At 41.1% G+C, this 27,313-nt stretch overlaps 1 protein-coding gene across 1 annotated transcript; it reads right to left on the reverse strand.

Moving 5' to 3' along the window:
• Window positions 1–26,366, reverse strand: LOC124254859 (G-protein coupled receptor-associated protein LMBRD2-like). Its single transcript, XM_046688714.1, has 13 exons — window positions 26,300–26,366; window positions 22,642–22,854; window positions 20,367–20,635; window positions 19,402–19,569; window positions 18,722–18,932; window positions 18,265–18,339; window positions 12,949–13,234; window positions 12,160–12,341; window positions 11,723–11,856; window positions 11,048–11,153; window positions 10,389–10,590; window positions 4,934–5,068; window positions 1–4,319 (listed from the first exon to the last, which is right to left on the reverse strand). The coding sequence occupies exons 2-13, from the start codon at window positions 22,813–22,815 to the stop codon at window positions 4,096–4,098; spliced, it is 2,166 nt and encodes a 721-aa protein (XP_046544670.1). The 5' UTR covers window positions 22,816–22,854; window positions 26,300–26,366; the 3' UTR covers window positions 1–4,095.
• Window positions 26,367–27,313: the final 947 nt, after the last annotated feature.

A 27,313-nucleotide genomic window follows, 5' to 3' on the forward strand; every position in this document is an offset into this window, starting at 1 on the left:
ACAAACAAATAACAAAATAACTTCAAAGTTTGAATTGTAATTTTGAATCTTATGCATATTTAGTTCCATATATATTTCAAGTGTTCGTCTAATTCAATGGACTCAGATCAACCAAGAATACATTATATAATACCTCAATTATGCCTTATCTCTTGCTGTAGTGATCAAGACAATCCTGAAAGTGAACAAGCTTTGCCCTAAACAAAACTAACCAAATCTGCTCCAGACTGGTATGTTATCAGATACAACTTGAAAATTAATCCAAAACATTTGGTCATAAATATAATATGAGTTGCTGTGCACAAAACACATAAAGAAATGACTTGGCCGGAATAATGACAAAAACCTTTTCTCTGTTTATCCTGAGTGAACAAGCTGGCATCTCTGCTGACTGAGCTACTGTTTTAACAATTCTATAGGGCCATTACACATTATAGAAGCAATACAATGACATTTAACTTCCTTCAGCCTGTTGAGAAAACAAGGTGGTTTAGTCAACATCAAAACAGTAACAAATCTTACAAAGAAATTCTGACTAAAATTACAACAATCAGATTCAACACTATTGTGTACAACAGTAGGGAAGGAGTGGTCAGTTTGTTCATGTTTAAAATGTCCTTTCTGAAACAGACACGCTTCAGATCATGTCCATTTCAATATCTTACAAATATCGCACATCAAGGATGTCTTTCAGCCATACACTAACAACGATAATGAAACCCAGTATTAAACTAGGCCAAATGGAAAACATAAATCAGATTCTAAATGAAAGCAACAACAAAAAAATAAACCCTGGAAGGTGATCTCTTTAGAAGTGAGAATACTACCGGTAGTAAAATATTTGTTTCCTCACAACAACAATAATTGCCATTATCATGAAATGTTCTTTTGTACTTCTTCTTAGTGTAAATGAAACAATTGTGTCTGGTCCCTTTGATTAATCAAGCAGTTTCAGGAATAACTATGTACTTACAACATCATACACTCATCTCACAGTGCATATGACAAGCTGATGAACCAGTGACTGGATGTTCTAATATTGACCAGGTACAGACTCTATATATACTTGCTGCAAATGCTATATCCAATGACAATGGGCAATATCTAATTTTCACAATGATCAACATTCATGTTTCATACCCTTGACCTCATTCCACAAGTGATCTTAGCTAAGACTTTAGTAAGTCTCTCTCACAGTATGGTCACAATGCTGAGATACTTTTTGTGGAAAGGAGCCATGATGATATTTTGAGTCTAACAACTGCTTGGTTCTCAGGCTCTCCTGTCCAGTAAAACCACCTTAAATGAAATAATTATTCTGGATGCCAAAAATGGAAATATTAACTTTAGGGTGCACTTTTAAAACTCCAGACAGAAAAGACAAGAACAATCCTCCTTAAAATTTAGTTAATGTCTTAGCATCATACATGTAAATACATACAGTAAGTAACATATAATGAAACTAGCCTCCATAGATATCACCTCATGATATAATACATAATATATCACATCACGTGTAATGCAAGTATGACAACTATATACAATGTTAGAGGTAAGTATTATATGGTAAATAAACAAACATATAAACAAGAATGACTAGATATCAAATCACAGGACAGAAAAAGATGAAGAAATTGCACTGAAAGGACAAGTAGACACTCATTACATGACACACATACAATTAAACAGGTAATCAACCTCACAACATTTCCATGTTCTATATGCAGGCTCACCCTAGACACTGTTCTTGCAAAATAGTCCTAGTCTCTCCACTGTTTATACATTAAAGATTCTCATCTTCAAATAGTGGTTCATTTGCGAGCATTTGGGACGCTTGCTTGTGTTAGTTTTTCCGTTAGTCCAAACACTTAAATCAATATACACAGGACATTACTCAGTGACCATTACTTAAAGGTTTCATGGAACTAGTCATCTCCAGTGGGCTCTGAGAGTTCAGGGAAGAGACTAACTTAGACTTGATCTAGTACAGACGGTGTTGTATGAATAGCATGTCATACTGCCATGATGACCAAAGTCATTATACGTTGCCACAGGCTCTTGTCCAATGAGATCTGTTAGTGCATGAAACATCTTTGCATCAAAGTTACTTGTATATATCAAGTTAGTGTCATATTTCACCTCATGGTAAAGATCATGCTACTTCTCTTTGGCAAGTAATTTCTGAATTTTTAATACAATCTATTTGGTATAAAATATCCTACAGCAGCATATCTGAAGGAAATATTTTCATACAACAACCTTTCGCATTTATTCATTGCACAAGAACGCATTGTACAAAGTCAAAACCAAGGTTTATTCGGTTCCATCTCGTATAACCTACCATGCAATTCGGCTAAGATGTAGTTAGTTTCTAGCACAGTTCATCTACAATTAACACAACACACCCTTTACACATGTTAACCAGGTAGGCTTCTCGAATCTTACAGAACAGAAATGAAAGTTAGGAGCAAGTTCTGAACAAAAGAAGAAACATTTTGCATTCAAATCCAACATAAATAACATCAACATTTTGCCATGATCTTGCATTCTTGAATAAAGCATAGCACAGCAAGTAAACAATATTAAAGCATGGTAAACAACAGACACAACCACAAATAAATGCCACCAATGATTTAATGTACCCCCAATAGTCGTAAGAGCTATTTGAGTTATCCAGTAAAAACTACATGTTGAGATGAGTAGCATGGTGAGATTATTGTAGCAATCAGCAGATATCCCAATTCCTGACATTAAATATAACTGTAAACCAGAAACCACAGTATTAATCATCTATTGTTAGTTTGCACATTCAATTTTAAGTTAATTGCTCCATACACAGGAAAGTATGATCGAATGATTTCACACCTAATACAAAACAATACAAGATGGTGATGAAGGTAGAAACTGTAAATTCAAAAGAACAACTGTTCCACCTACTATTATAATTACAAGACCAGCAAATCAATCCCCTTTTGATAATCCCCTGCAATCACTTTGATTTAGTACAAAAAACAAACAAAACATAGGGTAAATAAATACTACAAAAATCATTCAGTACATCAATTAAGTAGGAACATCAAGTAACACTGAACCTATGTCATGTGGCTTAGATGAGAATTTGAATATTGTCTAAAAATGGTTTAAGCTGGCATGACCATTAATTGTATTTCTGTGAAAATGCCAAAGTGATGTGTTAAAGTAAATATTGTTTATTTTGATTTCAGGTTCATTTCATTGAACCAACAAAAATCTCATCAAAATACTTTAAAATTTTAAAAAGAAACAAAAACGTATTTAAAATTTGGTATATTTCTAACCAAACATTGTTAGTAATGTGACTTCCTTTTGTCACACTTGTTCAAGGTTAATCTGTAAGACCAATAACAAACTGGTCTTGTTTAAAGAAAACTAATATGTGCTTACTGTCCACAAAATCACACCCAAACCTAAACCACTTATTTCTTCAACATATAGCTAACACTGCGTCATGTCAAATTAATGAAAACATATGATCATAGTACTTGGGTAAGATTTTTTAGCCATCACGCAGGTCTATAAGTAGAAGTCTTCAAATCCCATAGCAGCAACCTGGAATCCCCTTTCTTCAACACTGTACATACTACCTACAATGCTCTAAATGTCGACAGATAAAGAATACCAGGATCATAAGCTTTACATGTTCTTCAATATCCTTCCCACAATACAATCCTTTCACAACTCACAACACATAACAAACAGTCACCACTCTTTCAATCCCACTGATTCAGGTTATCTCACAAAAAGGTTTCTATAAAGAGCAAGTTAAATGGATACACGAAAACAACAAGAATTTCTACATTGCTGAGATTGTTCAAAGAGATGAAATATTCAAACTAGCAGTCATGCATATGATATGCAGAAACATTTACAAAAGGCCGGATTTCACTATCTCACATCTATACACATCTACTGGATGGAAGATTAATGTATAAGTTCCTGGCAATGATAAACATGAGAAACACTTAAAGATCGACTATGCATCCTCCTCGCGATGATGTCTACTAAGCAAGAAAGTAAGAGCTTGGGAAATAATGTCGGGAATATATAACAGGAATGTTAAACATCATCAAATATCCCCTTCAGGGGTCGTGACGTAGGTCTACTGGAGCTGAATCGGGAGGGCGCAGGTCGAGACTGGTACCCCAGCGGCACAGTGTCAGCACTGCGAGTATACTCTGCTAGCGGGTCGGACCGGTCGTCGGTGTAGTCAATAGGTTCGGCTTGACGGAGGAGCTCAGTGCGGTCGTTGTCGTCGGGGCTTCTTGGCACAGTGTATGCCCCTGAACGAGGAAAGACATGATAGACTAGCCATTCCTTGTAGAGATTTAAAACCCTTCTCCTTAATATGACATGGAAGTTGAGTATGTTAGCCACATTGCTGCTGTAATTGTGGTTTTTTTTTTCCTTTTAACATTATCATCTTTGCTGAGTGAATATATATATACCGTATATTACCGTAGATAAGCCTAATTTTGAAGACAAAAAAAGCAGTCTGTAGAAGGGGGTCAGCTTATCTATGGGTAACACTTTGGGGGGGTCTGTGGGGGGAGAGGGGGGCTTATCTACGGTAATATACGGTATAATTGGACTTTTAGCAGAAAATTTTAATTTGGTTCAACTTCTTTTCTCAGTGCAGGTCAAACAATCAGATCCCTATATGACAATACACATGAACCACTGGTGTTTCATCAGTGTCAGTGAACATGAGTGAGAAAGTCAAAGGCACTATCTTTTTAAAAAGATGTATGAAATGGTTTTAACTTATTTAAGTAACACTCTTTAAAATGAACTCTACCCTCATTTGAGCAAATGCAAATAAACAACATAAAAAATTTGTAAATATTTTCTATTTGGTTGCAAAAAGATCACAAAATTATAGAAACTGTGGCCATACCTCTCTTATCTGTGCTGGTGGGGGGAATCCGCTGGGGAGGAGTGGACGGACTCGCCCCACTGTCCAGCCTACCAGTCTCATGCCAGTGTTTACGTTTGTGGTCCACATTCACCTGCCGCTCTCTTTTCCGCTTCTCTGGAATTAGAATTTCAAACTTAACGTTTCCAATTTCAGAAACTTACACAAACCTTTAGAGGTTATGAATTCTTTGAAGAAAGTCCTCCTTGGGGTACGGATAAGCATTAAAATGTCCATTTTAAATACTACGACAGTTGTAACTATATTTTTCAATAAAATATTTACAAAACAAAAAACTCGTGTCTTGTGAGACCACCCCTAGAGGGTCCCACCAGATCCCCTACAGCCAAGAGCAGGTAACTCTCGCCGTCTACCTCGTACCTCACTTTTCATGCTGAACGTATCAGACAGAATGAGGGGGGCGGAAGAAGTCCTCCTTGGGGTACATGGCAACAACTAAACCCGTGGTGGAGTGAAATCTACAACCGATATGGAAATAGAAAAAACACATTTACTGAGCCACCTGACCGCTGATGTGAATCAGGCGGGGCCGTGGCTAGGGCGGGAAATAGAGAGCAAAAGCTTACCGGTATACGTCAATTGGCTCAATCAATTATGACATAAAACCCCATCCCCAACCATTACAATGGAAAGGAATGTATGGGGACATGCCGAAACAACTCCCAACCTTAATATAGCCCGAACCAGAGAAGCGTGGCGAGAGGTATAAGGGTAGGGAAAGCGTTAAAACACTTAAAAGCCAATAACCCAGGAGTCGAGCTAATAAGTACTGCAAACTAATGCTCGAATGCACCCCCTACTGTTTGGAAGAGGGCTTGCTGGGATAAAACCCAGAGAAATTATTAGCCTCGCTAAAAACTTTCTGAGGAAATCGAATGAGTACAAACGCCATGCATTGTACGAGTGAAAAGCAGGATAAAACACCCCCACCAAACGCCCTCGGCATGAGGAGGGTAAGTGTAAACCACCATCACCCAAAGTGCTGATTAATACAGACTCCCAAATACCAAAGTCTCGGAAAACTGTTAGCGTACAAAAATCCCCTGAATAGTGAAAAGGGTAGCCGAACATGTGTTGGCTCACTATTACGCTAACCTGGTCACGTGACATGCGGCTCAAAGAGAGGCATACCAAACAGTGACCCATGGGGATTTGTACCCAATTCCGTCGCAAGACGGGTTAATAGCATATGACTGGTTATAGCGTTCAAAACCGGCCCCGGCCTCTCATGCCTTTAAGTGAAGAGGACGTAAGGGACGTATGCACACCCAACCCAAACCCAACCCAACCCGAAAGGGTGGTAAGGCTTATACGATGTAGTGATATGAACCATATCGACATTGAACACAGAACCAATACCAATGACCAGTTACTAACTTGGTCAGGGTGGCAGGACACTCTCCACTGGAGAGAACTGAAAGACCGAACCGAGCACGATCCTTTGAATGCGTGTCAAGTCGGTAATGGCGAATGAAGGCGTTCTGCCAGCTTAAGAGAGCGACAGAACCAATCTCTTCATGGAGCAGTGCCGCTGTGTATTGCCAATATACTCAGCAGCAAAAAAAACGTCAATATGAATTCAAAATTATAGAGGCACTGTAATCAAATCATTACAGAAATGGACATAATAAGTGGATCAAAAACATCTTTGTGTACAATATCTTGACACATTAATGAATAACTCAGCACAATTCCAAGAAATTACTAGGACGCTTGCAGGCTATTCAGAACCTTGACTTCAGTATCTAGTGTGACCACCACGAGCGGCAATAACTGCAGCACAGTGTCTATGCATGGAGTACACCAATTGATTGATGAAGGCCATTGGCACCTTGAACCACACTCTGAGAAAGGCCTGGCACAATAAAACAGCTGTGTTTGGCCTTGGTATGACATTATTCAGTCTCCTCTGAATTTCATCCCAAAGATGTTCAACTGGGTTTAAATCAGGACTAAGGGCTTGCCGCGGCATAATGTTGACACCGTTCTGCTGTAGGAAGTCCCGTGTAGCTCTGGCAGTATGGGCCCGGGCATTACCATGCTGGGAAATGTTGTTCCGGTGACGTGCGAAATGTGGTATGACATGGGGTCTGAGAGCTTGGTCGATGTAGCGCACCGCTGTGATGCCGCCTCCTCTCCCTGGACCAAGGTTTTGGAACACCACAGGACCCACTCTCTGGTTCAGGCTTATTCCACCCCATACTATGATGCTTGCACCTCCCCATGAGTCTCATTCCATAACACATTGGTCTGAGTAACGCTGGCCACGTCGTCTCCATATTCTTGTTCTGCCATCTGCAGTTGATAGACTTGTTCAGCTTCAGATGAGAATGGGTCTGAACATTCCGTTCTTAATGGCAACGAGGAAATAAATAGAGTCAAACACATTTTCCTGACCATTGGAAACCACCTCGATGGTTGCCTTGCCCAGCAGAGACTGGATCTCGGCACGGAGTATTTTCGCCGTTTCCTGGGAAGCCGACACTGGTGTGCGTCGCACTCCGACCGGGGTTTGTGGCAGAATACAGTAAACCCCTGCAGTTGGCAACATAATGTTTGCCTGTGCCTGGTCACCTGCGGGATTAACGAGAAGCTCGACAGATTTCCGTATTCCTCGAAACAGTCCCGGACGCCATAGGCCCATAACCGCACTCATCATTTGGCTGGCACAGCTACAATGCAGTCCCTAGCCAGATGAGGGTTGACCTCAGTCAGATGCCACCCAGAGTCGCCAATGAAAAATCACCGGCGCTCTTTCCCCTTTCCACCAGCTCCGTCAGCAGAGCTGAGAGATGCGCCAAGTGGAGCATACAGCGTTGAGCTGTTAAGGGGAAAGAACTGCAGACTGACGGTAGAGTGTGAGGCCTTGTCCCGGATGCCTTGCTGGAAGCAGGCTTCCCTCTGGGGACAACACCTGAGGCAACACAGACGCGATTCAGGGACGAACCTACTCAAGTGTTAAGTTCAAAGTAGCGAAAAGAGCCGAAGCTCAAATCGACTTGTCCACTGTACGAGCCTGAACCCCGGTTCCAAGGCACATGGGAGAAGCCAGATAAATCAAGGTATCCCAAGCACTCAGACAGACCTCAGAGCGTGGAGGTGACCGGCACTTGATAGCTTCTTGGTCAGGGCGTCGATAGACATCAGGCCGAGACCTGAACTATTGGCGCCGGGAATCTGTGCCCTACCAGTGCCGAAGCCCGGGTCAGTGCTACTCATTGGGATCAGAGCATCCGCAAAGCCGAAGCTCGGCGGTTCTAGACCGAACCCTGATCGCGAGACACGTAGGAGTAGCCTGATTAATCAGGGTTCCCCCAGTACTGTCTCCAAAAGCGCACTGAGCATATAGTCAAACATAGTTATAGCGCTATATAAATACCCATACATATATATATATATATAAGTGCTTGGGTCGGTGGTTCGAGTTCGAATCCCGATCCCGAAACACTGGGAGTAGCCTGACAATGCAGGGTCCCCCTGGTGTACACGGGTAGACCTCGGTGCGTCGAGGTGATCGGTAGCTCTGTCACACTCAACAGCCTCTTGGTCAGGGCGTCGATAGACATCAGGCCAAGAGCTGAGCTACCAGCACCGGGGATCTGCGCCATACCAGGGCCGAAGCCCGGGTCGGTGCTAGTCCACAGGTTCAGAGAGTCCGAACCCCGGTCCCGAGACACATGCGTGTAGCCTGGCAATGCAGGGTTCCCCTGGTGTACACGGGTAGACCTCGGAGCGTCGAGGTGATTGGTAGCTTGGTAGCTCTGTCACACTCAATAGCCTCCTGGACTGGGCGTCAATAGACATCTGGCTGAGACCTGAGCTACCGGCGCCGGGGATCTGCGCCGTACCGGGGCCAAAGCCCGGGTCGGTGCTAGTCTCCAGGTTCAGAGCGTCCCTGGAGCCGAAGCTCAGGTCCGATCGTCGTCGGGAGGTCGGACCCTTCCCGAAGCCTGAGCTCGGGTTGGGACCTTCCCCAATTGATGCACCGGTGCAATCTCTACCCGTAACGGGTACCAATCTCCTTTTGGAGTCTGGAAACCACGTCTGAGAAAAGAGCGTGCACCGACGATCTCCGCTGCTGCTATAAGTAAGAAATCAATCGTTAGTGTAGCAACATTGTTGTGGGGGAGGAGTAGGCGGGGGGACGATAAAGGGATTTCCTTTGAAACCTTTCCTCAAATATTATCCCCCGCCTGAAGCAGATAAGTGAAAAACATAAAATCTGCGTGCCTGAAAGAATGCATGTGAGGCACAGAGACCCAGTCAAAAAACACAACCTCGGCCACTATGAGCCACGTGTGTAAACGTATGAAATGTGTATATGTGTAACATAACACAACATAACGTAACAGGTATATTGACGCAAGGGCGCTTATTATGAACATCCATGATCGTCATGAGTGTCCTCGGCCAAACATCATCCTGTGGCGGTATTGTGCACGGCACAGCGCACCGGGCTTAAGTTAAACTGCAACAAACAGAACCGCGCCAGTGTTACTAGCAGGAACTGTGAAGCAGCAAACATATAAACACAAGTAAATAGCAATAAATAAAACGCACTGGCGATATTTAAATGCTACAAGCTACAGCCATTTAAATACTAAACATACAATGCAAAGCAGAAAAAAGTCTAGCCGCACCTGCGTGTATATACTAGTGAGTAAAGTTGAGTGATACGAAACGAACACTATCAAAATTACTCCACAACGACTTACCACAAATTTGCTGAAAAGAAAGAGAATTTAGGCAAGCCTACCATATAATATGCAAACATAATATATGAACTCCCTACTACAAGCTACCAAGCACATGTAGCAAGGAAACCACGATCGCGCGGTCCGCCATTTTGCCTGCCACATGGTTGAAAAACAGAGAACCCACGGCAAAGTTACAACAAAGGATGAATGAGAATATCAACATATGAAGTCCATCTAATGCCCGTGCGTAAAGAACATACCATACATACAGATTGAGACTCTTTTACACTCATCGTATCGGTAGGAGAGCAAACTCGAAATGAACACCACGCATGTCTATTCAACAGAACGACAGCATGAAAAGTGAGGTACGAGGTAGACGGCGAGAGTTACCTGCTCTTGGCTGTAGGGGGTCTGGTGGGGCCCTGTAGGGGTGGTCTCACAAGACAAAACAAGTTTTTTGTTTTGTAAATATTTTATTGAAAAATATAGTTACAACTTTTATTGGGATTTAAAATGGACATTTTAATGCTTATCCGTACCCCAAGGAGGACTTCTTCTGAAAAAGAATGATAATATTGATACCGGACACTTTCCTCTTGTCTCTAGAACACTAATTTTAATTCCTACTTAATACTGTATTTCCACAGAATTCAGCAATGAGTGTGCCATGATCCGACATAACCACACTGGTAAACCACACTGGTAAAAAAACACACCTCTCTTCACCATCTCCCTGCCCTCATCAATGAGTTCCTGTGTCATGTCATCGTCGCCGATGAACTGCTGGAAGCCAAGGAGACTTAGGATGCGACTGCCCAGGGAGAAGTAGGTGCAGATGCACAGCAGCACGATGAGGATGGGGAAATAGATGTTGAACCCATCCGAGATAAAGGATATCACATCCATGTGGCCCATGATCTGGATAACACACAAGACAAAAGCTCTCCCTTAAAAAATTCCACCACTATATGTTTATATCTGGAATTTGCCATTACTTAAAACATTATGAATATTCAATCTTGATGTGTTTACCTCAGAACAGCAGGTGTGGTGATGAGAAACCAAGGAACATAATGAGGTGCAATCTGTGATTCAACCATAGGATTCTGTCATGCCTAAGGGAGACAATCCAGGACTGTCCAAAAATAGGGAGCAAGTCATAAAATGAACAGTATTCGAGGGACTGTCACAGGTTTGTTGGTATTAAAGAAATCTGAAGGAAGGGGTCATGCATAGCCTCTGCACCCAAATCGGGATCCATCAGAGTTGACTATACCTTCCATATACAAAGAGTCGCTATATTCAATCATGTGTAAATTCTCTGACACTAAATGTAATCACGATACCTGTGACAAGACAACACAGTAACACGTACATGGGTATAGGAGGTCTCCTCCATGTTGCCTGAAGTCACATGACTGTCCAGGTGGATCAAGCCAAGGAAGTTGAGACACATTGGGGGCGTCAGTCGACACAACATCCTGGAAATGGTTAGTGTACATCAGAGTCAAGGTTTACAAACATGATGGCACTCTAGACTAACACAAAGCATTATGAGATGATAACATTAAACAAGAACAACGGTTCCATAAATAGTTTCAAAAACAAAAAAATTAAAAATTAAGACTCAAGATTTCTTTGTTTTTTAACACACAATCAGCAATATTCCAGCCATATGTCAACAACCCATAAATGATCAAGCCATGAGAAACACACCAGTGATTGATATAATGAACAAGACCTCAGGAAATCAGGGTAATATAACACAAACCTAACTTACTAAGTCACAGAATCCGACCATGAAATCAATTTTGTCTTCTCATATGGCAAGTACTTCTAACCTTAATCCTCACTGGGCAATAGACATTCTTTCTGTTTATAATATTTTTTCAAATCTAGAGTGCGCACATATACTTCCATTACTTGAAAGTTAACCTGTGTTTACATGAAATAATTGCCTTACACTGCATTCTCTACCAAATGACATACAGTGCACTGGTCAACGGGAGGTAACTCAGCAGTGTGCCTCATAACACTGGCAGGTGCTTACATTCCAGTGAAGATGAGGCTGTACTCGTCAGTCTGGTGATGCGGTGCTATGTAATAATAGTTGAAGATCCGGATTTGGAACACACTGTAGTACGCACAGATACACAGGTAGGCAATCGTCAAGATTGATGCAATCTGAAATACAGGTTTATTTTTATGGATAACTTTAATTGGAATTTCATTCTCAGATAAAACTAACTTTAGATAAGTTCTAACACCATTGTAAATTTGCCTTTTAGAATACTGGCCAGCAGATCTGTTAAACAGGCATATCCCTTAAAAGGTATACATGAAAACCAAACAGAAGGCATATAAAATGCCACACAGCCAAATTCAAGTCCTAACACCAATGTTAATTTTACATACTGTCTCCTTGAATACTGACAATAATATCAGCAAGATGCGACTAAATGTTGATGAGCCAAATAACATCTTTACCTCTATGTAGACATAGTCATAGTTCTGCTTGGCCAGGTTGATGAAGACAGCAAACAGAGATAGGACAGGGTCCTTGACGAAGAAGAGGCACTCTGACCACACAACCATGAAAGAGAAGACCATCAGAGCAATGGCCGTGATCATCATCACCCACGGACGGACTCGACACTTCCAATACCATTCTGAAACATACAAAATATTGTACGGGTTCAAAGAAAATATATTGACACATATCACATTAACAAGGAATACAGCTATAGGTTTATATCATGTCATTGTTGATGGCATATTTTAATTAACATTGACATATGAAAGCAGTTTTATCACAGGTTCACTGACTTGGTTGACATCGGTTTCCAATTGCATTGATCGATGCTCATGCTGTTGATCACTGGATTGTCTGGTCCAGACTTGATTATCTAAAGACCGCTGCCATATAGCTGGAATATTGCTGAGTGCAGCATAAAACTAAACTCACTCACTCACTCTTTATGTTGCCATGGTGCAGGGTCAAAGGGAAGTAACTCCCATTCAGTCACCATAGAGGTAGAGTATGGAATTTCGTCAGGGCACATGGGGGAACAGGCATGACTTAGATGGAGTAATGGAGGCAAGAGAGGCACATTAGCATCACCCAGTTAGGCAGCTGATGCAGAGACACTGGCGAACATGAAAAGTAAGAGAACAATCATTTAGTTTGTCCACACTTCTTCATCCTACGAGGTATTTGCTGTTGTACATATGCAGCTGCCTGAACCCAGACTTCAACATCAGGAAACATGCTCGTACCTACAGCTGGGGTGTACAGTCCCCTCAGAAGACCATTATACTGGCCATACACCCGATGGAAGCGTTTGTCAGTGCTGTTTTCATTGGCCTGACAGTCCTCCAGATCCAACACCTTCTCTATCAGGTTGTTCCACTGGATCTGGGTACGTTTGTTGATTTGGGAACAGCGAATCACTTTTTGATGAAGGCGCACCAGGGACTTCTCTGTGATCGAGTCAACAGTTTTGTCAAAATCCTCATAATCATCCATGCTTGGCTGCACTGACTTCTGAATATAATCTGGACACTACAAACCAAAACGAAACAGGAAGTGAAAAATTAAGGAGGTCATATATGAAGATGCTGACAGACAAAGAATAATCTCCGATGCATGGCTTGGATATTTTCCATTTTGCATATTTTCCTTGGACAAACAATAAAAATGGTTCCAAATGAAAAACACTCTCTAAAAATATTGAAAATTTTAAATATAAGTTGTATATTTATATAATTATCCTATCTCAATGTATGCACTTCTCTGTCTTGATTCGACACTGAGTGGAACATGTAACTTTTTTTCCCTAGGCCTCTCTTGTCCATCCGCCCAAGCACTCAATACTACCATCATTAGAAGACAGCTTCCTAGTTGTCATGCAAAGCTTACGGCATGCTCCACTAGCTACCAACGTGACTATCTCTGAATCATCATTCATATTCTTGGAGCCACTGGATAATATCAATCTTGGAGAATCTGCATAGCGGGGAGGATGGGCGGGAATCCATCGCATGAGATAGGATAAGTATATAAATATACAATTTATAGTTAAAATTTTCAAATTTTTAAACTTATCCTATCTCACGGTATGCACTTATCCCATGGTTGGACGGCGAGACGCAGATGCCCTATGTCTTGGCTTACTAAGCACAACTTCTCCCAGGAAGATGGGTGCTCCCGAGTGATGTGGTGTTCGGCCGCAACCTCTGAAGAAGGACGTAGCTCAGCGACAAAGGATGTCACTTTGCCACGATTTTCAAGGTACCTGCAAATTAAAATCATAGACAATAATCGGGCCAGCCCCTGCTTCAAGAAGACCCCCACAGACACCGACCAGGGGTGGGTGAAAGAGAAGCACAATCCGGAAAACTCTCAATTTTAACGTTCAGTTGACCCTCACTCCTTTACATAAGCTTAGTCAAAGGATGAGTCCCCCGAAGTTCCGTCTCCCAATGCTGAATGTCGAGAAGAACCGCCAAGAACCTCGAGTTCCTTGATGTGCAATTCCCGTTCTGTGGACGACCACAGCCCGGCCGTCTGATGATGAAGAGAGTGAGCCCCCCAACCTTTGAGCGACGCGTCAACGAACAAGTGGTGCGTTGGAATGAACGGCATCAAATAAACTTCGGCACAAACGTTCCCTTCTACAAGCCACCACTGAAGAAGAAGACGTAAGGGTTCGGGAAATTCCAAAAGGCAGGACAGTCCATTGATAATGGATCCCTTGGAACACGAACCAGAGGAATTTCCGCGAGTCCGGATGAATGGGCACATGGAGATCTTGAAGGTCTAAGCTGACAAGAAAATTCCCTTTCTTCAGGCTGGTGCGAAGAAGGACCATCGATACCATCTGGAAGTGAGGTGGGCGCTGGAGATAGTGGGCATTGAAAAGTTTCATGTTGGAAATGAGTCTTAGTTTTGTGGAGTTTTTCTTGGGAACCAGAAAGATGGGGGAATAGAAGTGCTGGGCACCAGACTGAGAGACTGGACTGCACATTTTGCTATGAGCGTACCTATGGTGGAGCGAAGAAACAGGATCTGGTCCGCCGGATAACCGGATAACTGGATGCACTGTCAGAGGCCGGTGCCTTTGGCGAGGAGGTGGGTCACAAAGGGATCGTCTAGGATGGTCCAATTGGGAGCGAACCTCCCTAATCTCCCACCCACTGGAGAGTCGTAAATGGGGAAGGCTGGAGGCGGGAGTTCCCAGTCGTGCCCTTGTTTCGACGAGTCACTGCTTGGGGACCCCACTACCAACCCCGGGGTCGGACTTGGGAGGATGTTGGGAAGAGGTGCCACGGGAGGACCTGCTACCTCTAGCTCGGGATGAATGGCCACGAAAACCCTGACAAAGTTCCGGATGAGATGGCACGAACCGCGGAGCCCATCTCTGTATCATGGAAACTTGCAGATGGGATTTCTGGAGTTTCAATAATTCCATCGAAACTTGAAATTGAGTGTCCCGATCCACCTTCGACGAAACTTCCCCAATCATGCCATTAAATAATGACTCTGCAGACCACGGTTGATGGAAGAGTTCAGCCTTAAACCTGTCATCCCATGAAGACAAATTGAGCGGGCCGCGACGTCGAACTGCCAGGAGATAACCAAGGAAATGAGACAGCTGGTCCAGCACGATCTGAAATTGGTCCAGTATAAGGGACATACAGCCTCTGATGTAAGCATCCTGGTCGGTGAAAGAGTGCTCAACTGATGCTGCAACCGCATCCACCGCCGAGATGATGCAGTTGATCCTCTATCAAGGAGCAACGAATAGCTGTGTCCATTTAAGACAGTTCTCTGTCCTCAACTAAAAAGGCTGAGCAAGTCCTCTTCCTGCAAAGTGTTTGGACATCTTCATCCACCGAAGAGGCAGTAGACAATGACTGGAACCCATGGGAGTGAGATGCCGCTAAGGAGAATCTAGGCGAAGACAGGCCATCTTTAATCCTCTTAAGGCTTTTAAAGGCCTGATCCAAGGACGTAGCTAGATGAGCAGTACAAGGTCGTGGTGGAAAGGTAATAGACGCCAAGTCCCGTTGTCTCATGGAGAAGGAATGCGCTAAGTCCTCTGGGTTCTGTGACATAGGGGAGGCGGAGTTTCTCTACTATCCAAGCTAAGACTTGAGGTTCGTTGACAAAATCCAAACTCCCCTCTGGGGAATCCACAACCGAATGTGACGGAGATGGAGGATCCGGTCGAACACCAGGGACTGGGTGCCGCAACAGGTGGTCTGAGGGGAGGAGCACTCCCCGTTGATTGAGCAAGACTGTTGCTGATTCCAAGCAGTAGTAATAGCACTCAGCATCGCAGCGAGATCTGGGGGAGGAGTAGTTTCCTGCGCAGTCCAGGCATCTGGTACAATCCGAGTAGAGAGACCTGAGGAGGCAGGAACCCCGTCAGAAGTCATAGCATGCTGAGATCTATAATCGGAGCCCCGTTGAGTAGATCTCCTATCTGTAGAACCATATCTTTGTCTGGAGGGGGACGAACCGGGAGAAGACGCACATATGGAGACCCGCTGAGAAGATCAGAAGCGAGGAGGGGAGGTATCGCAACGAGAACGATGATCCCTGGATCTTGATAGGATAGGCAGCAGTCGATCGTGTAGGAGATCTAAGTTGACGGGTCGAGTGCGCAGAACTGGAAGTCGATTGATGACGAGAAGACGAAGTACGAGGAGGTGACCTCGAGCGAAGAACTGATCTCAACGAAGTAGAGGAATGCGTGTGTTTAGTTGAATGTGAATGAGTCGAAAGAGTGGCGTCTCGGCGCGCTGAAGTAGACATACCAGGTCTATCCGGTGAACAAATCCGAAGAATAATGGGAGACTGATCCAAACGACTCAGTGAAAGCCGCGTCTGTGCTGAGGAAACGTGACTGTAAGATCCAACAGAGTTCAGGGAAGTACTCAGAAACAGATGATCCTGAGAAGGGTGTTCTGCTTAATACCGCTTGGAAGAAAGACATTTCGGCAAAAGATGATTGACCACATGCCGTTTCGGTGAAGTCAGGTGTTTAGGCGCATGTTGTTTTGATGAAGTCCGTTTCGGTGAAACCTGTTTAGAAGACAATTGATCCGGTGAATGTTGAATAGCCTACTGCCGTTTTGGTACAGACCGGTTCGGCGTAAGCTGTTTCGGAGAGAGCCGGCCTAACTGGTTCAACGAGTGCTGTTTCAGTGAAGGCAGACATTCCGGCGAAAGTTGAGGTTGAGGGGTGCGGACAGGCGAATTGTGATCCAGTGAACTGTGATTCAACGAACTGGCAGGCTTCGGCGAAGTAGAAGACCGAGGTAGCTGGACGCAAGAGACAACACTTCTATTCGCCGAACAGGAAGTAGACGGTGAAGCAACCACTAACAGGCGTTTAGGCGAGGTAGACCAATTCCTGTCACTGCTGGACGAACGACGAGAGCGAGAATGGCTACGACACATCCGCTCTGGGCAGTCATAGAAATCAGCTGATTCTTGTCCGAAACAGATAAGCCAGGTTGCCGTGATAACTGGTCCGGGGAGTGAGAGACAGAGAGTGTAGTTCGAAGGTCCCGCTGTGCTGGGGGGTGGTAGCACGCTCGACAACCACCACCCGGGATGTGTCGAAGACGAAGGACTCGGGCTGGAATGTTGAGAGCCAAGCAAATTCTGAAGGTCTGATGACGCTCTCATGAAATCCTCATCATTCAAGTGAGGGGACTGTGACCGACGAGCAGACAAAGTAGGACGCTTAAACTTGCCTTTCTTGGTAGGACTGGGTCCATCTAGCGAAGCTGCATAACGAGCTCTGTAGGCAACACGACGAGCACAAGCCTGAGTGTAGTCACCAAATGCCACGAAGGTAAGATCCTTGCATTTATCACAACGAGAGTCCCATTTACACTGTCCCACACAGTCAACACAAAACGCATGTTGATCACTCGCAGAGAACACTTTATTACACCGGGAGCATTTCTTCCTCTTTTTTTGCTGGTCAACTTCCCCATGTTGTAGACTAATGTTGAAAACGTTGAGCAAAGCAAAACACGTTCACACTCATGTGCGACAAGAAGGAGACTGATGATTCAGAGATAGTCACGTGGGTAGCTAGTGGAGCATGCCGTAAGCTTTGCATGACAACTAGGAAGCTGTCTTATAATGAGGGTAGCATGGAGTGCTTGGGCGGATGGACAAGAGAGGCCTAGGGAAAAAAAGTTACATCGTTCCACTCAGTGTCGAATCAAGAGAGAGAAGGACATACCGTGAGATAGGATAAGTTTAAAACATTTGTAAATATTCTGACTGACTGACTGAGTATGGTATTACGCCGTTTTTAGCACTATTTCCAGCAATATCATGGCGGGGGACACCAGAAATGGGCTTCACAAATTGTACCCAAGTGGTTATAAATATTCAATGCTAAGGACCACGAATAATGAACTCAATTCATGAAGGGATACAGTGCGATTCAGTGAATACATGAGTGAATTGCAACAGATGTTAGTGTTAAAATGTGAAAGAATTAATATTTAAATAAGAGCTTTAAGAACATAGGTACATAGCCTGTAGTAAATGAAAGCACCTACCTTAGATAGAATAGTCTCCATGTTTTTGCTCATTGGATGGTTGTACCTAATTCTTTCAGCATATCTTTTGATCTCCTGCACAATGACAGTAAGTGTTAACAATTTACCAAAACATTGTATAGGTAAATGATGAAGAAATCAGCTGGATATATGTGAACTCATAACTTTATCATAAATAAATAATAAGAATGTTTGACCAAAAATGACCAGAAATGGGCATCACACATTGTACTAATCAAAGATGAAGTATCATCTCTTCTTGAACAATTCCTCATAAGTGCATGGAAGTAAGCTAAGAAATGGTTCCATATTTTCAGAAAGGATAGTTTGGGTTTTTTTTGTTAATAAATGGGCATTTTGGGACCATGGCGGATTAATCAACATTAAATTCACAAACACCTACAGACTTCTGTATAATTGTACAAATGCACAATGAACACACAATTACACTACTCACCTCAAGAATATCTTCAAGAGATTCTTCAGACTCTGACTTGTCAGTGCTGAGTTTTGCAATTTTAAAGTAGGTTCGGGAGAGTTGGTAACCTCTCTTTGAGCTGTTCCAGAAATTGCGTGGCACCTCCACCAATCCATACCCCAGCATAAGCACCAGGACAAACAATCCCCATGTGTTGCTGGCAGTGGCACCAATGACCTTCAACTTCTCACTGTCAGTAACACATAACAGTCATCATTTTATTCTCTATGTTCAATGATGATGAACATGAAAAAAGTCCCCTATTAAGTTGTGTTTTCATCAATTTTCTTCTCCCCATTTTATCATGCATGGATTTATGTAGGATTTCAACTCAGGGCCAGTTGCAAGAAAATTGAGATATAAACGTAGCATGACCAAAACTGGGAATATTTTGACAGTTTCAATTCAGAGCTATTTCATTTGGTGAAATAATGATGCTAATCTTTTTCTCCATACTGATCTTCTTATCATTGACATATACAAAAGTGAATAATCTAAATTTCACACTAACAGCTGAACAACTAAATTCTAACTGACATCTTATTTCTGATTTATCAAGACAGCTTGTTCTTCTATATTAAACTTGAAAATTTCAGTATCTCTACATATCGAGTAAACCCTAAAGTTCAATTGATTTGTTTTCTTTGTGAGCTACTTACGCATCAATGTCAATGTCCGGCCTGATGGCCACATAGATAAGACACACTCCGAAGATGAGAAGGTAGGTGCCATAGTAGATGGCATTGGCAATCAGAGCCGACTTGATCTTCCCCACAACTGTGAAGTCTCCAGCATTGGAGTAGGACTGCATCATTGGGAGGATCAGCCTGAAGCACACCAGATCACCAGGTATTCAGAGTTCATCATTTAGAATATAAGTCACCTTGTCAAGTTAAATGGTCAAGATTTTGAAGGTTCAAGTAAACCGAAACCGAAGACTAATTTAACCCAGAATAAAGCTGTAATCTTACAAAAATCATGTCATGAAAAGACTGTAATTCTATTATAAAGCTGGATATAGGTGTAGCTACAATAGTGCAACAATTACCTCAAGATATAGCTGTAGCTATTCCACCATACCTAGAGGGCACCTTGAAACATGAGTTGAGTGACACATTCATAAGTCTATTCACTTGCCAAACATAACTATCTCTTGGAAGGGGACAAAACAAGAGACTGAGACAAAAGCATTGTTCCACTGTACATGACAAGTGTATTTTCATGTTTTGATCAACACTTTTTAACATTCCTTAATACACAGCCATTAAAAAAATGACACCCCTGTCACGGTCCGATGACACACAATCAAACTGGACCACCCAATCCCTTTGTATTTCCCACTCTTACCATTGTAACACAATGGGGACCATTCCTATTGAGGCATCTCTATGACTTGACTAATGTCACCTAGTTATGTTTGACAGGGCGGTGGGGTAGCCTAGTGGTTAAAGCGTTCGCTCGTCACGCCGAAGACCCGGGTTCGATTCCCTACATGGGTACATTGTGTGAAGCCCATTTCTGGTATCCCCCACCGTGACAGCTGGAATATTGCTAAAAGTAGAGTAAAACCCAACTCACTCACTCACTCACTCACTCACTCACTAGTTATGTTTGGTGCTCCTACCATGTTAAGACCTGAGACGTCCAGTACACCACACGCCACAGAGCTGGGAGAACGTGGTCAGGAACGTGGCTCAGTGGCGCCTGACAGTGTACCAACAGAGGCATGGATGTCGATGACCCATCCGACTTATTTGTGCCATTCTCAGAGGCAGTTGTTGCTGCTGGTGCTGTTGTCACTGGCAATGATGTTGATGACACATTGTTCGATTCTGTGGTTGTTGTTGTTAACACAGCGGGTGTGTTTTGATGGACACACTGACGGTAAAATGTCTAAAACAGAAATAGAACAGTCATTACATTATTCTAAAACTAAACCATTTCTTGCATTCATCCTAAAGAAACATTCATCTGATCATGTTATGGAAGAAGGCATAATATTGTATTTTCTAAAGGCAAAAATTTATGCTAGCTCATTAGGGCTGCGCAATATAACCGGTTTACCGGTACTTACCGGTTCAGACATGAAAACGATACGTATTGCGATACGCTGATCGAAAACCAGTATTTTGACATGCATTCGGAAAACTACGTAACACTCGGAAATCTTCGGACATTTCCGTTTATTTAAATTGTTCCTTTCATTGTTTCATTTGTGCCAAACATTATTTACATTTTTATTTTGTCATGATTAAAAGTTTTTATTAACGCCTAATCAAGCATTGTGATTTTGTTGCGATTTTGCTTTATAAATCAAGCATTAACCCGATTATACGTATTTTTTGTTAAAGAAAACTTCTTGCAATATATTGCAATACATATCGCAATACATGCTTTCGCATCACAATTTATCGCATTACGAAAATTCCTTGCAATACCCACCCCTACAGCTCATCCATGTTCGTGGGATTTTCAAAAAGATGTGGAAGAAAATGTCATCTTACTGCAGCTCACCCGTCTGTGTATGTGAGTGAGTGTGTGAGTGAGTTTAGTTTTATGCTGCACACAGCAATATTCCAGCTATATGGCGGCGGTCTGTAAACAATCGAGTCTGGAAAAGACAATCCAGTGATCAACAGCATGAGCATCCATCTGCACAATTGGGAACCGATGACATGCGTCAACCAAGTCAGCGAGCCTGACCACCCGATCCCGTTAGTCACCTCTTATGACAAACATGGGTTAATGAAGATCAATATGGTAATCCAGACCTTCACGGGTCACCTATGTATATAGTCAAGAGTTTAAAATGTCAACAAAGAGAGACACTGAGATATGGCTAGTTTTGTGTTGGTATTGAAATATTTTCTACATACTGAGCTGATGTGTCCACCTTTCAGAAAAAATAAATATGGGAAGAGAATAATTTTACTTGCAGCTCCAAGTTTATCTCCAAAACACTTAAATTTTATGATCTGAACAAAATATATCACCCTACAAAGGATTGGTTAATTGGTTGTTGTTTAACGCTGCACTCAGCAGTATTCCAGCTATGTGGCAGCGGTCTGTAAATAATCTAGTCTGGACAAGACAATCCACAGATCAAGAGCATGAGCATCGATCTACGCAATTTGGATACAATGACATGTGTTGACCAAGTCACTGAGTTTGACCACCCTATCCGGTCACCTTTTATTGGGAGGTCAGGCTCGCAGACTTGGTTGACACATGTCATCAAATCCCAATTGTGTAGATGCTCATGCTGTTGATCACTGGATTGTCTGGTCCAGACTCGATTTATTTACTACCGGTGGTCCGATTAATTGAAATAATCGAAGATTGGTCGCAATGACTAAACGGCCAAGCAATCGATCATGTTTTCTCATAATCGAACACAAACAATTCTGGAACACTTGTTTTCATTAACAATATTTTTCACAAGGTTGGTTTTGTCTGTTACATTTCATAAGCACTACAAGCTCGTTTCAAGTCATGATTGAATTCATCTAAAGACTCCAAGAAATTTATGTTCCTAACATACTATAGCTAGTCATCATTTAAAGATGTGAAATTTTGCCCAAAAAAACCCAGAGAACTACATGTTTTTTCCTTATTTTTATGTGCATTAACAAATTTCATTAATGACGCTAACCAATTATTTTCGATGATTGATCAGTTGTAATGTACCAATCATCAATTATGAGATTTTAACCAATTCCCAACACTATTATTTACAGACCGCCGCAATATAGCTGGAATACTGCTGAGTGTGGTGTAAAACAAATCTCACTCACTCACTTCAACCAAACTGTGTGGTGGCAAATTGGTCCTGGGTATTTATCTTAGTATAACAGAGATATAATGCTTATGTCAATAAAGGATCCTTATCCAATACTTACCGATGATACATCCAAAGGTATGATAAATATTATCATAAATGAAAAGTACCAGGCAATGAATGTTGCGAGGGTGACTAACACATGTTGTTTTCTCAGGTCACCATAGCGATGAAGCACAAATGCAGCAAGCAGACAAGTGCAGATAATCTCCACCACCAGAGGGCCTGCACTCATTGTAGTAGATGGAGTCACTCAACTCATTATGTGATGAATCTGAAAATGTATCAATAGTTAATTATCCAGACCGATACAGAGGCCGATACTCTGCCTCAAATCTGCAGTACACGTATGTGTAAAAGTATCCTGTATGAAATTTACAATTTACCAGTTTATGTTCTTTTAGTTATGACTAATGTTACGGCTTTTTAAAAATGAGTTGCATTTTTCCATTTCAAGACATTTATCACAACTTTCATTTAATATTGTTTATATTGCTTTCAGGTGACATCGTGTAAGAAATTGATTGGTACATATCAACTCACCAATAATTACAGCAATCAAAAACACATTACCACTACGGACACCTCGAAACATATCTCAGATACCAGAAAATTAATATACATGTAACTTAATACAATGCCTACTGATAAATCACAGGTGTTGCTATTTCATTTTTTCAAGTCACAATGAAAGCTCCACACAGTGACAGCCCCTTCATGGAGCTCTATGCTAACATTGCAATTAGTCACAGCTCCCCACTGTGCCAGTCAGCCTAAAACCAGGAGTCGAGTTCAGATTCCACTGACCATAATGTTCACAAGTGTTAACTGTCATGACACCAAATATTCTCTCCCACACTAAACTAAATTAAGATTAAAAGGAAAAGAATTCTACTTCATTTTAACTAGAATGTAAGCATGAGAAAAAGAGGTCAGTTTGCTGCATTTCCATTTGTCTGCACTTTCAAACCAATGTGATTAAAATAGACAAATGAGAAATCATTTCTGATATCAGTCATTCTTGTAATTGCTGCTTGCACACTGGTGGCAGTGATAAAACCAGAGAGTATTAAGAATGTCACTGGTTAGAAGGAGCTTGGTCGGATGCTTGATTGTAAAACGTGATTCATCAAATTGTACCATACATAAAGACAAAACAGGAATATACCAGCACTGCATTTACGATCATATTACATAAATACATACAGTAACTAAAATATAAAAGACATACATGTGACAATACATTACTCTTAGGCCTAAAACAAAAGTGTTGTGGTTCCGATTACCCGACTGACCCTTGAATTCTGGTGCCGACCCTATTTTTTAAAGCGGTATGAATAAAATAAGCTTTCAGATACCATTGTTTTTTCCCAGGACCAACAGACATTGATCATTCTGATAGAGAAAGTCGACATTATGGCCTCAAGCTTGATTGAATAAACAATTTACTTCTAAAAAAAATGTATAAAACAAAATAAAAATCCTACCTACCTACCCTAAATTTTAAAGAAGTGTAATTTGAACCACACCATTTTTTTTATATATTAAATAGAACTTCACATTTCAGTTTTCATCTCTTCCAGTCTGTGTATTCCATTGGGTTACGATATTGGGTACTTTTTAACAGAATCATTGGTACATCATGGCAATTCCAAGAATAACATGAATGTCCAGTAGGGCTGGTACTGGTTACCCAAGTACCCAGGTCAGGGACAACCATCCATCTGACCACTGAGTGCAGTCAGTTAAATATTCCACAAACAGGCTAATAAATATTACTAGCCTCAAATTAATTTTATTTCAAACAATGTTCATGTTTTCATCTGTTTGTGTACACTACAGTGCACAGTGTGCAGTTTGTTGTTGGCTGCACTCTGCACTGGATGAGAAGAGGGAAGAAACCACAGCCTCATATAATCAGCTGGTGACATGAAATCCATATCATTTTTTTAATATTCTTATCTGTGGTCATCTATGGATATATTTACATTTTCACCGACCACAAACAGTTCCAGTGAAATATATTCTTATAATCAATATATTGCTAACCAAAGGTGAAAGATTTAACAAATCTTTAACAATCATGACACTTGGCCAAATATATATGAAAGAATTCCATGTAACAACTGGCTACCGGTTGCAAGTCACTGTCATGTCATGCATCTCTTTCTGTTTATTCCATAAAAACTTTCAAGAACCTAGACATTCAAACAGGCCATGTGGTTTTATCTTATTCATTCACCTTTTGGCAAGTGGATTTCAAAACAATTTAACCCTTGTAAAAAAGTGCAGTAAAATCTGGTATTTGTACATTCTGTAAAAAGAATGGATATCAGTCTAATCGACTGACCAGGACCAAAGGGTCAGCCTATTTAGTCAAATCTGCCCTTTGTTCTGGTCAAAACAGATTACTGTTAATCAAGGGAACCAGTGAAATGGTGAATAGAAACTAAATAAGTGTTTCCAGGTATTACACTCATTTCATATTCATTGGCATTTTTACAACAGTGAAACACAAGCATAAACATATACACAAATTGTGCTTGTAATCATGAATATACATTCATACAAAGCACAGTCATGTAACATGCATCCATACTTGTTAACATAAATTCTAATTTGCACTCATTATAATAATAGTGACAATAATTCTCCACGTCATGAATGTATGCTCAAAGCGCTTTAACACATTATTACCCGGATAACCCAAGCTGCCTGTTAGGTGCTAGAAGGTTATAGTCAAATGACTTATCACATTATAATACAGTTTTATTGCCTGTTTACATACAAACACATTTTGTAGGCAGTCAGTAAGATTTATATGAAGAGACATTCACACATACATCATCAAATACATACATGCAAGCAAAAGGAAACAACATTTGTTCATTCACATTCATTGTAAACATTCATTCATTTTTTCTAAATGACAATGTCCATCCATTGCATTTGTGCCTATTTGTTACATAACCAAGTTTCTTGGTTATCTAAGACTTGCTGAGTACAAGAGAACAAGGTACATGATCTATATGATAAAATATACTGGTCCCTAACTATTCTCACAAATCCTTATTTGACCCCAAACATTCCCCTAATGTTTAGCCCCCTCTTCTATCTGATAGGGGCAGTTTGACCAGTACAGCAAAAGAATGATAGAAATATTGTCAGATCAATAGGTTTTCGGATGGCAGTGTTTATTATACTTGGGCAATTATGAGGTTTTGTGTAGCACATACATTGAACATTCTTGATAAATTCTTGAATGATGGCTTGTGTTCAGTATAAAGTTATCTTTTATAAAGTTACTGAGATGAGTTATAGTCGTTCATGTGAGTAGAAACATAACAATGAATGTTTCTTAAGTGTCTGCAAACCAATACCACGGGGACACATCGATTCAAAGCCGGTATTTAACAATATTGAAAGCATATTATTAACGTACAGGTTATATAGCATTACTTCTCGTCAAGGCAACTGCCAATTTCCCGGTGCCTTTTCAAAATCGCAAATAATGGTTACTCTTCGAAACATTCCAAGGAGTTGGACATTCATATTTACCTATTTTTGACACTGGTGACATGTCAGTTGTCACCTGCTGTTTCCACCTTATTCAAATTAATTTAATCACTATATCATAAATAGTACCATAATTGATCTAATATTACGAAAATATAATTACGTGTACATATAAAATCCCGAGAAGCAGCTTACAACCATACCTGTCAATGATTTAGATTTCTAAATGAAGCTGTCTGCAACATGTAAATGGTTACGTCAATGACCCATGGAGTTATTGCCCTTGATTATATTACTTTCTATACAACAACTTGGTATATCACATGCGACCTGGCATTTGTACACGATACCGATTCATAAAACTAACACTTTCCAATGCAACAAATCCTATCGCCTTACTTTTGTAAGATTTTACTGTAAAAACTCCAGATTGTAGGTACTTTAATTTTTCAAAGGGATATTATTTACGTTTAAAAATTATGAGTGTTCAGGAAGAAAATATTCATGTCAATTAAATGACGGAATGCATAAGTCTCAAGAGAAAAGTACGATAATACTCTCGTGTCTTCCAAACTGCAAACAAAAGCCTTTTCCAAATTATAGCATTAAGAAGAAGTTCATTAATTTCTTATTCACGTTTTGGGGTAAAGTGTACATCATGCACAATATCCACTCGCTTCTATAGATACCATAAAAAGTTGGCACGGTGGTCGAAATAAGATTTTCGTTCATATTTTCCTTCTTTGGTGAGCGTTTGGATGTCATGAAAACACACGCATTAGCCTCTTTCGTTTTCGTTTAAATGGTTACCCATACTGTACCTATGAAATAATTATGATAATCAAATATGGTATCATTAAATTCGACATTTTAAGGTTGTACTTTTTGTCGAATTCCCATGTTAAGTGGAAATTTCCATTCATTACGTGAGTTTAAATATCATGTCACAAAATGAAATTAATATTATTAATGCCTATATCTGTTCAGGATAATTCTAACTGCTAATGCTGATAAAATTGTTTAAAAGATAAATGGGTTTGTTAAATTGGTACCTTAACTTGATGGGTTCAACAACAAAAACATATGCAACCTTTTGTGGTGTAGGGCTGATCATTTCGGCTTTGCATAAGACAATATTTTCAGAAAATAATATAGTCACACAGTAATTTTTATTTTAGGACTATAGTTTATGCGCAGCAATACAGCAATTGCAAATA

This window comes from Haliotis rubra, unplaced genomic scaffold, assembly GCF_003918875.1.
Source record: "Haliotis rubra isolate DU_JTF1 unplaced genomic scaffold, ASM391887v1 Scf585, whole genome shotgun sequence".
NCBI classification, from domain to species: Eukaryota; Metazoa; Mollusca; class Gastropoda; order Lepetellida; family Haliotidae; genus Haliotis; species Haliotis rubra.